Source organism: Peromyscus maniculatus, chromosome 3, assembly GCF_049852395.1.
Source record: "Peromyscus maniculatus bairdii isolate BWxNUB_F1_BW_parent chromosome 3, HU_Pman_BW_mat_3.1, whole genome shotgun sequence".
Classification (NCBI taxonomy): Eukaryota; Metazoa; Chordata; class Mammalia; order Rodentia; family Cricetidae; genus Peromyscus; species Peromyscus maniculatus.
Window position 1 is genome coordinate 116,931,830 of NC_134854.1, and position 16,206 is coordinate 116,948,035.

Consider the following 16,206-nt stretch of genomic DNA (forward strand, 5'->3'; position numbering starts at 1 on the left):
TTTAGCTGACTGATTATTTTTTATGTATAAAAGTTTAGGTTTGTGACTTCTTTAAAATTTCTTATAAGATTAACCCTCAAGATAGAAACTCTCAAGATAGATAATAAAGTGATTGATTCTTTGTAACTGCAATTTGCAGCCTGTTAACAAAAGAGTTGGCTGAGAAAATATGCTCCTTGCTTGCTCATGATCTATTAATCCATGACAGATTACTTAGATATATTGTATGTGGTTTGTCAGGATGACTGTTTTTAATCATGTAAGGGAGATAAACAAACAAACCAACCACATTTTATCTATAATCATTCACTTAAAAATGGAATGTAACCTCTTTGTGACTCTTGTATTGCCTGAAAGAGTTTATTGGGGGTATATAAGCTATGGAGGGAGAGAAAAGAACAGAAGAACAGAAAACGGATAATAAAGAAGGAAATCATCAAGAGGGCATTTGAATGTCTTTTTTTACCCAAACCCCTCAGATAAAAAAGTCCAGTTCACGCCTACGCTGTGGCTTTCCCTTTGAGCCCTGTGCTGCTGGAGGCTGGTCCCCCAGGCAGTGACAGGACTTTGTAAATGTGAGGTTGTATCTCTTTTTCCAGAATCCCCCTGACCACCAGAATGTACTTTCATGGATCTAGATGGGCTGCACCTTTCAAAGTTTAATCAGGTTTTGATCTGCTCAAAGCTGTCTGCTCTGGGCTGTGCAGACTCACTGTCGCCTCCCTGATGCTTGTGTCTCCAGTTGCTTTGTACTTGATGTGTTGTGTTGAAGATGTCGCAGAACAAGTGGGAGCATTCAGGTAGGCCAAGGACCCTTCCATTGGCAAACAAACGGCATAGGCAGCCATTGTGGTATGGTGATATTTTATTTGTGCTGAAATGTGATTTTATTTGTATGTTAATAAATAAATTTGCCTGGAGGTCAGAGCTAATAGCAAGCCATAGCAGAAGTCTGGCAGTGGTAGCACACACCCTTAATCCAATCACATGGCAGGCAGAGTCTGTGTGTTCAAGGACATAGCCAGCTTGGAGACACATACCTCTAATCTCAATACCAACCATAGAGACCTGGAGGTCTGTATAGACAGGCAGTGACGAGGAGGTCATGTGGTTGGGTTTACAACCAATGAGAAGGCAAAAAAAGTCAATAAAAAGACAGACACACAGGAAGTAGGTCTCTTTCTCAGGGGAAGGACAGCAGCGGCATTGGGTGGTAAGAAGGCGGTCTTGGTCTCAGCTCTTAGCTACTGCTCTCTGAACTCTGGGGCTTTTAACTCTGCACTGGGCTCTGTGTTTCTTATTTAATAAAACCGTTCAGAATTACATCTACAGTGTGGTTTAAGCCAGTGCTGCATCTTCATTGCCCCTGTCCTGGGTCAAACCTTGTTCGGTCCAGCAGGATTGCAGATGAGTGCAGTGGGTAGAGGCACATAGCATACAGAGTACTGAAATGGTCAAGCTAATCGAGGAGCCAATCTCCTGTGTCCCCAAGGTATGTCTCCATAATAGATTGTTTCTTCAAACTACTTTTTTTTTTTGGTTTTTTGAGACAGGGTTTCTCTGTGTAGCTTTGCGCCTTTCCTGGAACTCACTTGGTAGCCCAGGCTGGCCTCAAACTCACAGAGATCCTCCTGCCTCTGCCTCCCGAGTGCTGGGATTAAAGGCGTGTGCCACCACCGCCCGGCTCAAACTACTTTTCAATGAAAAAAGACAGTGCATCTTGAGGAGGACGAATGAAGGGGTGGATTGTTGCATGGTTTATGCATGCCTTGGGCCAGATTGTGGTGTATACCTGTAATTCCAGTCCTTAGGGAACTAAGGCAGGAGCATTGTGAGTTTGATGCCCTATTCTGGCTTCCACAGATGTTTGTATATACATGGCATGCCCTCATACCTTTTAGTCGTCATTACTAGGTCTTAGACCAAGTGTCACCCTAATGAGATGCTTCCCATCCCCCCTCTTCAAGGTGGAATCTTTCATGGCTTCCTCCTCAGGAATCATGACACCTGTGCAGTCCTTGCTGGCATTTCAAGTGCTTCTTTAGTTAGGCACTTGCCCTCCCTAAACACACTTACCAAAGACATCATTTGTGGAATGAGTAGATACCATGGCAGGCTTAGGTTCCATTCACATCCTATTCCCACCATGCAGAACTCAGAGCTGAGTCTTTCATTAGGCTTAGCTAGGAAGCTGGGTATGCGGGAGGCCTCTGTCATCAAGCCTCTTGGGTTTATATTTGCTCGTAGCACTTTTTACTGTGCAACAGCAGTGACTGGGACAGGTGTTATTTGTCTTCACTTTGTAGCTGGAGAAAGAGGGAAGGGAGAGACTGAGACAGACAGACAGAGCGTGCAAGCCAGCAAGTCTTTCTCCCAATCACAGGAGTGCTAAGGAGTATCACTGAGATTTGAACCCATGTCTGACTCTAACCCCTATGTTCTCAGTCCTTTCACACATGAGCTTGTTTAGGAAGTGCAGTGTCTTGACTGTGACTTTCCCTCTCATATGCCCCACAGCTAATAACAGTTAGTTGTATCCTGTCTCTGCAACCCCTTGAAGGCCGTTCTTCGGGACCAGGGGGTGTATGCAGAGGTCACCCCAGAGCCACCTTTTGTACACATTTGTGTCACATTCCCTACAGCACGTTGCTGTAAAGATGGAGGAATATTGTTATTTGCCTGTTTATGTTTATATTCTTCATGGTTCTGCCTTTTGCATTGGGTGTTGATAGAGATTTGCTAATTGTTGAAGGTTAACATTCTTGATTGAGTTCCACACAGACTTGTAGAACTGTTGTATTGGCTGTTTTATTTATAGGTTCCTTTGGAACTGTATTCACAGCCATAAAAATACATTTTCTTTTTTTTTTTTTTTTTTTTTTTGCTTTTTTTTTTTTTTTTTTTTTTTGGTTTTTTTTTTTTTTTTTTTTTTTTTTTGAGACAGGGTTTCTCTTGTGTAGCTTTGCGCCTTTCCTGGAACTCACTTGGTAGCCCAGGCTGGCCTCGAACTCACAGAGATCCGCCTGCCTCTGCCTCCCAAGTGCTGGGATTAAAGGCGTGCGCCACCACCGCCCGGCACATTTTCTTTTTTTAAACATAGGTTTTCTCTTGCTGAGTTTAGATGAAGAGTAAATATATTATTAAAAGGTATGTTGAATGTCCTGTAGGAAGGTCAAGTTTAAAAACAACAAAAACCAGGAAACAGCAGTTCACAGTGCAGGAGGGGAATTGCTAATTACTTCCAGATTTACATAGTTTACATCAGCTCCAAGGTGTTGCAGAATTACATAGTAGTAACTAAGAAATGAAAACATGAAGTTTGAAGCCAAGCAAAAATAAATCAGCTTACGTGAATGAGCTGTGACGTCATTCTCTGCTTCTCAGGATGGAATTGAAGCCTTGAAATAGGAAACTGGGGCTAGTACACCCTCATTTCCCTTAGAGGCATTATGTACGGTAGTTACTTGGATATTTCTCTTGTGTGTTATAAGTACCATGCAGGAGCAGTACCGTATAAAAACTGTGATTTCAAGTTAAAGAGCAGTAACTTTTTGCTCTTGATTCTGATGTAGTGATTGCTAAATATCTGCCACATCACATCCACAGCAATGCCTCTTATGTATTGAGTAATAATATCATTCATTTCCATAGGTGCTGTTTTGTGAGACTGGGAGAGAGTGGTGTCTCCCAGGATAGGCCTGCTGACTCAGAACAGTCTGCAGTACAGGGAGGTTGGGATGGTACGGACGAGAGTAATGTGCACGTGTGTGATTCGTACCATGCCATTGTCGGGTCAGTGTGGAGGAAGAAGTCTTAACGTAAGGGCAGAGTGGTTCTGTTTCCTAGTCACTGACTGAGTCTAAGATGCCGTCCTCATTTGCCTCTCTGTTGCTATGATGAACACTGACCAAGTCAACATAGGAGGAGAAAAGGTTTATTTCAGCTTACAGTCCCATCATTGAGAGAAGTCAAGGCAAGAGCTCAAGGAAGGGACAGAGACCTGAAACAGAGACCTGTTGTCTCACAGGATTCCTGGGAGATGCGAGCAGACGTCTATTCACCCAAGATACAGAACCAATGACAGGCCAGAGTGTGAATACCAACAGAGTCCACCTTGGTGAACCAATGAGTTTTAATGGGGATACTTTCAGGTGTTAGATATGCAGTGTGCTATGTGTATGCTGTATCTTGGCAGGCATCACTAGTTGATCACACAGCCCACATTTCATCAAACTCATACTCTTGGGAAGCTCATCAGAATGCCGTACCATATAGTCCATGATGTGAGGCTTACATTCTGTTCCTATTTTACAGTGTTCTCAGCCAAACTTAAGAATTAGGAATTTTGATTCCTAATTCACATGTTCCCTCATATTTACACAAGGTAAAATCATCAAGCACTTGCCCTTCAGGTATTCATATAGGCATCAAGTATTTGCCTGCTTCTTAAAAATGACGGCCTGTGAGCCGGGCAGTGGTGATGTATGCCTTTAATCCCAGCATTTGGGAGGCAGAGCCTGGCATATCTCTGTGAGTTTGAGCCCAGCCTCGTTTACAGAGTGAGATCCAGGACAGGCACCAAAACTGCACAGAGAAACCCTGTCTCGAAAAACAAAACAAAACAAACACAAACACAAACAAAAAGACGGTCTGCTGGGCTCATGGCACCCCAGAGATGAAGGCAGTGGTCCCTTTTGTAGTTGGTGCTGCTTATGTTTTCCACAGCTTTAGTCAGGCTGCACAGGGCACTGAGAGCCTCTGAAGGCTGGTGCTCACAAGTGACTGCTTTGTGTCTTTCTAGTGCTGTGAGAGATCTGGGCTTGTCCTTCAGCTTCCCCTTGTTAACTTGATATGTGTCTTTTATGAAACTTTAGTTTTAATTGTCACCTAATGGTTTTGTATGTATAGGGGTTAGTGTGGCATTTGGTACAGTACCCATCTTGTAAACAGTCTTTTTAAAGAGATGGGTCCATCCTGAAACCGAAGGGCAGGTGTCCTTCTGAAGGCGGGAGTATTAAAACAGTTGTGCCAGTTGTTGAAGGACCGTGAGCCTCAATTATGATTTGTTTTATTGCGATGATTACTCAGACAGATACCGAAGTACTGTTCAGTGAATAGGACCTCTGTAGGAGGCCGTGGGAGTATACAGCAGGTGACAACTAGTATTTAACATCTCGACCCACCAGACAAATAACTCGGTTGGTGAGCCAGACTAGGCAAAGGCTGTGGGGTCACTGGCTGTGGAAACCGGTTGTTTTCTGGCTGTAACTTTTTCAGGTGCCACCACTTACCTCCCTAAAAAGAACAGCTGTAGGGTTCTTTCCACAGCCCATTGGTGTGTGTTTTACATCTTTGGGCACACATTTAGCTGTGGGTAGTCAGGAAGATGATTTATTTCTACTTAAGCTGTATAATTCTGATGAATAGAAATAATCCTAGAATATTTTTCATAACTGACAAAGGAAAGCAACAGTATTCTCAGTCACAAAGACAACTAATTTTAGATTTCAGAACAAATTCAAAACAGACTAGCTGCCCCTGCAGAGAATACACGAACCTAAGTTCCAGGTGTTTGTTGCTGAATCAAGGTCAGACTTGAAGCAACTTTGGTAGACGTAACTCCCTGCAGTAATTCTTTGTGCATGTACCCCAACCACTCAAGGTTCAGCCAACTAACTGTTCTTGTTAAGTCCTGAACTTCAGTGTTATGCTCTGTCTGGGAATGCTAACCACTCAGGCTACATGCTTGTCCAACCATTACTCACTGGCCGGTCAGCGAGACCTTCCTAGCCTGAGAAAAACGGTGTGACTTATCATGTGTTATGAGAGTGGACCGGACCCTGAAAAAGTAACGTATAGTTGTCCAGAGTTTGGCTGTGAGAGAGAAAAGTGAGACAGTGAGTGAGTAAAGAGTGGGTGAATGATGTAGAAGTGTGTGTGTGTGTGTGTGTGTGAGAGAGAGAGAGAGAGAGAGAGAGAGAGAGAGAGAGAGAGAGAGAGAGAGAGAGGGAGAGAGAGAGAATTGTATGAAAGAGGAGCGATGTGAAGGAATTGTGTATGGGGGTGTGCAGAGGGAGCTGAGGAGAGAAAATGAGTAGCTAGACAGGAGAGAGAGCAAGAGAGATTTTTAGAAAGAGATTCTGAGGTATATGTATGTAAAGAGAGATATATAGCCGTTATGTAAAGAAATGTATGGAGACAGAGATTTTCAGAGAAAGATTTTTTAAGATAAAGTAAAAGAGAAAGTTGCCATCAGAAAGCGTGTGTGTTTCCTTATACCTGTCAAATAGATAGAAACTTACTTCTAAATACCCTCAGATAAAGAAGTTTCCTAACATCCCGCTACTCTGAGGTCTTCTATTCACTGCCCCGGAGCAGTTCTGAGAGCTGGCCTCCCGGACTGCAATAGAGGCCTCGTCTCCCTTCTGCCAAAATAAAATAAAAAACCCAAAACAAAACCAATACAAAATCAAATGACAGATACAGAAAACTCAGAGAACCTCCCAGTTAGAATAAATATCCCCCCAAAGACCAATCCAAAAATATGACTACGGAAACAGTAGTCCCGAACCTTGTGAAGCAAGTGTGGTATCATAACCCCTTCTACACTTTCCCCAGAACAGCACCTTCTCTGTTCAGGGCTCCTAGAAATTCTTATTGGTAACTTTCTTCACTCCCTGGAAAAGTACATCTAAAAGCCCCAGCCAGCCTAAATTCAGTATTACCCAAAGTGGATCAACTTGAAGGAGACGGCTGCTTGTACATCCCACCCACAGCATGGTCCAGCTGCCGCCGCAGCCGAAGTCAGCCTCTGTGCTCCGAATGGTTCCTAATTAGCATTTGGGTGCGTCCAGTTTTCATTATGCGCACTCTGACTGGGAATCCCTGTTAGCCCTAGCCACCCGGTGATACTGCAGTCTCCCTGTTGTGTTTCCTGTTCCTTTTGGTTTCCAAAGCTCATTTTGAAATCTTCACCTTACACATTAGTATATGAGCACTTCACAGGATGATGGCTCATCTGTTTGAACAGGAGTCATGGGCAGCTGTCCGAACAGCTTTAGGAATGCTTGTGCAAGGCTACACAGTAGCTTGGTCAGCTTCCGGAAGAGAGCATTTCCAGGAAGTGGGCATGAGCTGGCTCTGCTGCGTGGCAGAACCTGTTGGTGGATTCACAACTGCCAGTCTCCGAGAGCTGATCCCAAGTGCTGTGGAGATTTGAAAACCTTCATGTTGTCTTAGTCATAATTAATTTGGAATTGACTGGATGGCTTTGAAATACCCTATCATGTACCCATGAAAACCACATAGTGAAATTTTATAATCTCATGAGATTAGAAGCCATATGAATAGACAAATGAACAAGTCCCACGTTGAGTTTTTTCCAGGCTGGAGCCGGGTCACTTCTTTCCGCTTGTCTTCATTGGACAGTAGTGTTCATCTGGGTAGGTCTTTAGAAGTCAAAACACGAGCTCTTCATGGTATGGTTTAATTGAAGATAGCCGCCCGCACTAGTACTCCAAGCCATTCCGATAGTGCCTGTTTGTACCTCTTTGTGAATGCTGGTACTGGGGTGTGCTGTGCTGGGATGGGAGAACCAGAATTTCTCATGTTCTTCTTCCTCAAATAAGCCTTCAGCAATGGCTGAAACCAGATGGTGGTGCATGCCTTTAGTTCAAGACCAGCCTCTTCTACATATGGAGCTCTAGACAGTCAATGTACAAGGTGAAACATTATCTCAAAAGAAAAAATAGTGAAGAATCACTTGGAGGATGAAAACAACTTGGTTATTTGTGTAGCAATGCCCCTGAGTTAGCACGAGTGGGTAGCAGCTAGGCGAATGTCCGAAGTTGCATACTTTTACACAGTAGCAGTTCTTGTCAAATTTAGTTAAGACCTGCAGATTAGTAGGCTTGTTCTGATTTCTGTAGTCACCTTTGAGCCTTGAACTGTGGATGCTGGCGGGAGAGGACATAGGAACCATGCTGTTTCTGTAGCTCTTCTGTAAACCTAAGATTATTTTAGAATAAATTTGTTTGCATACGCTATTAGAAATCTTTCCTTCCCAATCACACTGCATTAAGAGAGGTTTACCTAAGGAAAACCGAAGAAGTTAAGCACATTCTGATGGCCAGTCTTACCCCTCAAACTTGAATTTCTCTTTGATATAAATAAATGTCTGTAGAGTCATTATAAAATTTCATTTTTATTTGAGAAAAAGGAGATAACATGGAACTGAGATCAGGATTCGGGTACCTGGGGACATGTGATCCTCTGTTTAAATGCTTACTTAACTTAGAAGTGGAGACTCCAACATTGTCTCTCCATTTTGGGCCTTTCTGTCCCCCCTCACCTCTCCAGCCGTTCTTCTACCTTGGTGGGAATGACAGTCACACTTATGTGACAGTGGAGATACTTCCTCAGGTGGAGAACGTTACAGAAGCTTGAATTGTGTGTATGTGTGTTCGAAAGGCCCTTCAGGCGAGAAAACAGAGCACCAGAAAAAGCTGTTACAAACCTCCAGTAATTAAACAGATGTTGTTGAGAGGAAGCCGTTTTTCTCAACGGCTTGCCTGCTGCACTGTGCCTCCCCTGGAGGTTGTGCGGAGCCAGTGACTAGCCTGGAGAAGCACACACACACAGACCATTCTGTCTGTTACAAGGTGTGGCCTTGTGCGGAGCAGGACCAGCCAGCTGGATCCGCCATGTGACCTCGGGCAGCTTGTTCAACACTCCTAGCCCCTGCACCCACCTGTTGTGGTGGTTATATGGGCTTTCCACAATTCAAGAAGATGGTCTGGTCAAATATTGAATGTCCCACTTGGGATGTCCTAGTTACTTAGTGAGCAACCAACAGCATCAGCAGGAATCATGTGACCCATTGCCGGTGCTGTGTTGATTTTTATTGTATTTCCAGTGTGCTGTGAACTTACTTAAATAAAAGCACTATTTAGTCTTTCTGTGAGTGACTTTCCCTAGCTTTTCCAGTGAGTACCCATCCTCTTGTCCTTGCAAACACATGGGCTAAGATACAATTTCAAGTATTTTTCTAATTTATATGTAATACTTTTTATCAGCACAATTCTTATTGTTTTCTTAACTCCACAATGCAGCATTTGTAAATTGCTCTCATCTGTTTAGATTGGTCGCTCTCAATATTAATTTCCCAAGACTTTATATTCTGTTACTAACTTAAAAAAAAAAAAAACCAAACAAACCTCAAACTTACTGAAGCAAATTGCTTTGAATATGGCATAGTATGGGTGCTTTATTTACCTAATCAGTCAGCCAGCCTGTTTTTGTTGTTGTTATTGTTTTTTAAAGTGAGAGTCATCTCATTCCAGCCTGTCCTGGAACTCATTGTGTAGCCCAGGCTGGCCTCAAACTCATAGCAATCTCCTAAGTGCTGGGATTACAGGCATAAGCCACCTCACGTGGGTATTTCAGTATCGTAGCAGTTACAGCTGTGGTCCCTGTGGAATACACCTCTCCCCTTTGAAGACAGAGGAAATCTGTAGATCTATTTCCAGTTGTTGTATCGGCCACACCATGTGGTCCCATTCAGATCCGGTTCCACTGCTAGGCTCACTAGTGATTGAAAGTCCTCAAGCTTGAGTGTCCTTGGCCAAAGGATGGCAGAATGCTGCTGCCATTTGCCCACACTTCAGGAGACTGGTGAGGGTCCTACTGTGGGAGCGTGCAGTGGCTGGAGGAGTCTGTTGTGCCTGTTGCTATCAGTCTGATTTACAGTGTGTCCTGAGTTTGCCACTGGCATTGGCCCCTGACTTTTTTTTAATTTCTGGGGGGATTTGGGGACTGTTTTTCCTAAGATTTTTGGTCGTATTCACTTTACTAAAAAATGATTTTTTTTTTAATATCTTCTTAGGCTAATTCTGGTCAGGTGAAGTGGCAATTTGGGCCTATCTATAGGGATTCTATATTCAAACAGTCTTCAGACATCGGAGTCTCTTTTGCTTGTTTCCTTCCCTTCCTTGGACCAGGTTTCCTTTCTTCCCAGAACACAGCAGGCGCCTCTGTGAAGCTTCTCCACCACCAACTGTGGCACCACCATCAGAGGGGGAGGGGAGGAGAGGGGGCCGAGCGCTCGGCGCGGCTCCCTGCAGCCCGAGCCGCATGACGCGCGGAGGAGGCAGAGGGAGCAGCCGGGGCCGCGGGAGCCGGGAGCCGGGCGCCACGCGCGGGGGCTGGAGAGATGGCTCAGGGGTTAAGAGCACTGGCTGTTCTTCCAGAGGTCCTGAGTTCAATTCCCAGCAACCACATGGTGGCTCACAACCATCTGTAATGAGATCTGGCAGTTCAATTCCCAGCAACCACATGGTGGCTCACAACCATCTGTAATGACATCTGGCGCCCAACGTGACAAGAATCCATTAAAAACTGCTTGGGGCCGGCTCCCTAGCCGGAGCAGCCGGCTCCCTAGCCCCGGCCCAGGTCTGGGCTCAGGCTGGACTGTGAGCTGCTTGCTTAAAGCCAGTGCTACAAACAGCTCAGGCCTGCCCTGCTAAACAGGGCCCCTGGCTGTAAAGCCAAGCCTTGTCTCGGCTCAAGAGGGAACAAGTGGCTGGCTTTAAGCTTTAGCCGGCTACCCCTTCGCTTTCACTTTCACTTTCACTTTCGCTTTTGCTTTTGCTTTCTCTCTTGCTTTCTCTCTGTCTCTCTGTTTCTCTCTCTCTCTCTCTCTCTCTCTCTCTCTCTCTCTCTCTCTCTCTCTTTCTCTCTCTCTCGGGGAAGCTAGGAGCACTGCAGGAGGTAAGATTTTATCTCTGAGCTCTGACCTCTCGGCTTTTCTCTTTTACCTTGGCTCTGTGTTTCTTATTTTAATAATACAATTGGTTACATCTACAACCAACCCCACTCCCATTTCCTAACCCTCCTCCTCCCGACTGACTGCTTACCGTATAGACCTCCCTCACGGATTGTTCTTGGTTTTGTTTTTCCCTTGAGCTTGCAAGAAACCCCTGGGAGGCAGTCCCTGAACATTTGCTGCGTTCATGAACTCCATAGTGTCTTTGACCTCTCCTTCTGCGCTGTCCTTTTCCCTGTTTGTTCTTTACTGTTGCTGTAAATCAAGTGTTTGGAATAATGTCCTCTTTAGATGTCAGAAGACTAAGAATAGAAGATGACCTCTCCTCACTAAGAAACGTGGATCATGTCTGCGTTTCTCCAGTCAGCCTGTAAAGTGAGTGATGGTGTTAAGGAATGGGGGTGTGTGGCTCAGTAGTAGAACACGTGCTTAGCATGAGCAAGTCAGGCACACACACACACACACACACACACACACACACACACACACACACACGGGAGGGGGCATATAACATGAATGCTTTGTGACATTTTTATCAAATGTGTGACTAAACACATAAAGACTGTTATAAAAGATAAAAGTTGTTCCTCTTTACTGTGCCCCATTGGGTCTCTGATGCTTATAGAGAAGTGGAGACAATAATGCTTTTCACAAAGGTACACATTCATTTTCAAACATTAAAGCATTTCCTCAAAATCTACCAAATTCTGTTCTGTAGAGCTACAGACTTTAGAAACAAATTTGCATCAAAGATTCTTAAAGTCTATTTGTTTTTATAAGCAGGGTTAAAGAGCCTGTTTGATAGGTCGAGTTTTAGCACAGTAGATTTAGTAAATACACTTTCAGAGAATTCCTCTTCCCCAGAGGGCTGGGAAGAAGGGAGCCATCACAGAACAGCATGTATCTTACCTGATATTCCATGTTGGCAGCCTACACTTGACAAGGTAAACAGGGCCATGTGCATCTTGATTTATTTTTAGACATCATCAGATCTTTAGCAGTCCTGTAACCCTCCCAGAGGAAGTTGTCAGTGGGGAAATAAATACCTGTGAGGGAGATGGATGCCGGTCAGCTGTTCCTATTTCATGTGGGCTGTTTGGGTATTTCCCCAGAGCGACACTACTTCCATGTCAGTATACTATTGTAAACATTCACGATAAGATAGTCAGGAGCTCTTTTGGTACCCTGTGTGGCCACTGTTGTGGGACAAGAGAAAGCAGTAAGATGTTCTGGTTACAAAGGAAGAAGCAGGTCTGACTGTAGTTGACGAAAGTTGATGGTGTCTCCACTGGAGCAGAGCTGAACCAGTGAGTGGCCAGTGATGCAGAACACAAATATCTAAAATCATTTGTATTGATAATCAGTTCCTATTAAATTTACATATTAAAATTTACCCTTCACATAGCTCCACGACATGTGGAGTACTTAAAAATGCATCTGACAAAACCAGTGTCAAAGCCTATGAAGCTCTAGCTCAGGGTTGAGAGGAATTACAGGAAGGCTAAGTGAGGGGAGAGATGCTCACTGTGGTGGCTTGAATGAGAATGGCCCACACAGGGTCATGTGTTGGAACACTTCCTCCCCAGGTGGAACTGTTTGGGAAGGATTAGGAGGTGTGGCCTTGTTGGAGGAAGTTTGACACTAGGGGTGGGCTTTGAGCTTTCAAAAAGGCCATGCCATTCCCTTTTAGTTCTCTCTTCTCTGTTTCCTGCTTGTGAATCAGATATAAGCTCTAAGTTCTTGTCCCACTGCCATGCCTGCCTGCTGCCATGCTCCCCGCCACGATGGTCAGGGACTGTAACCCTCTGCAACTGTGAGCCACGGTAAACATTATCTTTTATGAGTTGTTTTAGTCAGAGTATCTCTTCACAGCAATAGGAAAGTAAGTAAATGCTTATGATGAAATAGTCAGAAAAAAAAATCAATATTGTTAATGTGTCCATTTCACCCAAAAACAATCCATGGATTCATGTAAGCTGAATGAGCTCTCAGCAGGGTGTTCTATGGAAATTGGTATTCTGATATAAAAATTCATATGGAAATGTGAAGAGCCTAGAATAGTCAGAATAACTTAAAAAAGAAACAATCTGGAAAACTGAAACTACTTAATTTCAAACTTTATTAAAACCTGTGATAAGAAAGTAAAGAATTAGCATCTATAGATGAGGACCAAGTAGAGAGTAGATTTTTGGAGAAGGGATTTCACTGGAGAAAGAACTGTATTTTTCAAACACTAGATATAGTGGGTGTTTTTCATACATCAAACAGAATGAAAGACCACTGGCCCAGCCTTCTACCATAACAAATTAACTCAAAGGTAAAGATGTAAAACCTTTAAAGAAACTTAAGATTTCTGAACATATTGAAATAGGCAAAGTTTTCTTACAAATGACACCAGAAAGCAAGATTCATAATCCAGGCATCATGGCACACACCAGTGTTCTCAGCACTGAGCAGACAGCGCCAGGAGGATTAAAACCGGTTCAAGACCACCTTGATCTATGTAGTAAGTTCCAGGTCAGCTTGAACTACAGAGTGAGACCCTGTCTCAAGCAAAATCAAACAAATCACCTCCATCTATAATATGAATATTAACATATGAATAGTGTATTATCTTAAAAATAATTTGGACTTAATCAAAATTTAATGCTTATTTGAAAAACATTTTCCAGAGAATGAAGAGATAAATCACAGGTTAGGGAAAAGTATCTGCAAATAACTTGTACTCGGAATATATCAAGAACTTTGAAATATCTTTTATTTAGATAATAGACAACCCAATAAAAATACACAAATATTTGAAAATTCATGGATAGCAAATAAGTATGTAAAGAGAAGATCACCATCATTAAAACCATGGTAAAGGAACCAGAGAGGTGACTTGGTGGTTAAGAGTATGTACTGCTGTTGCAGACCTAGGCTTGGTTCCTGGCACCCACGTGAGTGGCTTACAGGTACCTGTAAACTCCAGTTCCAGGGCATCTGACACCATCTGACCTCTGGGCACCTATACTCCTGTGCTCATACCATCCCCTCCAAGGGACACACACACACACACACACACACACACACACACACACACACACACACAACTTAAAATCTAAAAACAAAACAGAAACATAGTGCACACTTACTAGGATGTGAACACTTAAAAATGCTGGCAACCAAGCTTGGGAAGGATGTGGACAAATCAGGACTGGTGGGAATTCGAAATGTACAGCCATTTTTGGAAAACAGCTTGGCAGCTTTATAAAGTTAAACATACCCCTACCTCTGACCTAGCAACTTCCTTCTTAGTTATTTCCTGAGCAGAAGGGAAGACATTTTCCATCTAAAGGTCTGCTTGCAGATGTTCACATGGGTTTATCAGCAACATCCCCAAACTAGAAAAACAAAGGATGATGTACCTGTGTGCTAGATCATTGCTCGTCAGCAAGAAGGGAATGAAGTCTTGATGTCTGTAATGTGGATGAAACACAGAATAGTTACAAGAGAAGCCATAGAAAAGAAAATGAATGGTATTGTATTTATATAAAATCCTAGAATAGGCAAACCAGTCCGCAGTGACAGGAGTATCAGGTTGCTTAGAGGACAGTGAGATGGCGCTCAGGAGAGACGTTCCCAAAGGGATGCAGAACTTTTGGCTCATAAGTAAGTCTGTGGTCTCAGCTGTAGCAGTGATTATGTGTGTATGTGTCCACCAGATTTATCAAATTGTATACTTGAAGTATATGTTGTTTATTAGATGGTACCTCAGTAAAGCGAAGGAAAAGAGTATTATGGAAGGCTGTGCCTCAGAAGCCTAGATAGAATAGGATCCTACTCCTAGAGTTGTTGAGAAGACCGCAGACCAGAAGATGAGAGACTAAGCATTGTGCAGATGCAGTCTTCTCTTCCACAAGGCAGTAAGTGTCCAGGGAGCCAAGCACCTTGTCTGCCACATTCCCAGCCTACGCCTGGTGTGGGTGTTTGTATGATCCTGGCTTATTATGTGAACAGCACAATCAGGTTTTCACTAATTCTAAATTCATGCTAGGCACGGAGGCACACACCTGTAGTCCTAGCACTAAGGAGACTGGGAAAGGATGATCTGAGTTCAAGGATAGCCTGGATTATCATTAGACTCTGTCTCAAAGTGTGCCCCCCTTCCATTAAAGTACCGCTCAGGTAACAGCTAGTATCTCTCAAAGGTTAGGTATGGATAAGAATTTTTCAAAGAACTAAGGAATTTGGCATATACTGTTCTGGAATAATTATGAATTATAGTATGCTTAGAATTATATGAGAAATACATAAAATATTTCATTGTCATAAATTTATTATATTTATTTTAATTTGTGTGTATGAAATCCTCCTTGAAAATATTTCCTTTGAGAATCATAATGTGGCTGTCACCCTTACTTCTTTGACTAATTTTAGAATGCAGTTAAGTCCTTGGGAAAATCACTTACATCATCACTGAAGAATTCTACCAAAATAGCTTCTCACTTAAGTTCCCATCCCAAGCTAAACCCACAGCAGGTTCTGATAAACTCAAAGATGGAATAACTTGTATTTTTCTTTTTCTTTCCACAGGCCCTCTGGTCGTGGCGGCGGGGTCATGTGGTGGATTCTTGGCAGTCAGCAGTCTGCGGAGCTTTTGCAGGTGCGAGGGATTATATTATACTGGGAAAAACCGAAGTGTGTGTGTGTGTGGGGGGGGAGGGACCTGTGAAAACGCTAGCTGTGCAGAACAGCATTCCTCAGGAGTTCCGGATGGTTTAGATGGACAGAGCCGCACTAGCTGTTTGCAAAAAGAAATTATCTTAGAGGAGGGGGGGGGAACCTGCTAAAGAGGTGTCTGGTTGAAGGACAACCAATTTGTTTTTGACAAATTTCCCTTTTTCTTTTTATCTTTATTAAAGCCTCACTCGGGCCCTTGGCTTATTTTAAGCATGATTTATAAAGCCCTCTGTGTGTGTGTGGGGGGGGGCACTGTGCAGCTGTCTGGTGGGCGCAGTGCTGCGGGCAATCCAAGATTCACAGCCCATGTGACATGTTTGACAGTGCAGGAGATTAATTAGTATCGGGAGAGCAGGGGCCACTCCCAGCTGACTGCAGCCTGCACTGCACTGGGCGAGAAGTATGGCCTGTGAACATCTGGGCATTTTCGAGACCTTACAGCAGGAGCAGTGTGTCAGCACGCAGGACCGCGCTGTCCGTCACTAAGTGCTGAGGACACAGATGCTTTAAAGAATGTAGTAAATGGTAGGCATGTTCAGAAGCTGAAGAGAAAGGTCTGTTTTGTCATTACAAATACAGGTAAGTATAGTTGCAGTAAAAGCAGAACTTGGCCAGAGAATTGCAAAGTGTTTAGATGCAGTGCTGGTGAACAGATGGCCAGG

General features: G+C 43.5%; 1 protein-coding gene across 3 annotated transcripts in view; it reads left to right on the plus strand.

The window, feature by feature from the left end:
• Positions 1–16,206, plus strand: part of Slc25a26 (solute carrier family 25 member 26) — a 124,462-nt gene that overhangs the window by 97,086 nt on the left and 11,170 nt on the right. For all 3 annotated transcript variants that reach the window (XM_006972567.4, XM_015989225.3, XM_015989230.3), the window contains one exon: positions 15,398–15,467. In XM_006972567.4, the coding sequence (XP_006972629.1) occupies positions 15,398–15,467 (70 nt within the window). The remainder of the gene's footprint in view (positions 1–15,397; positions 15,468–16,206) is intronic.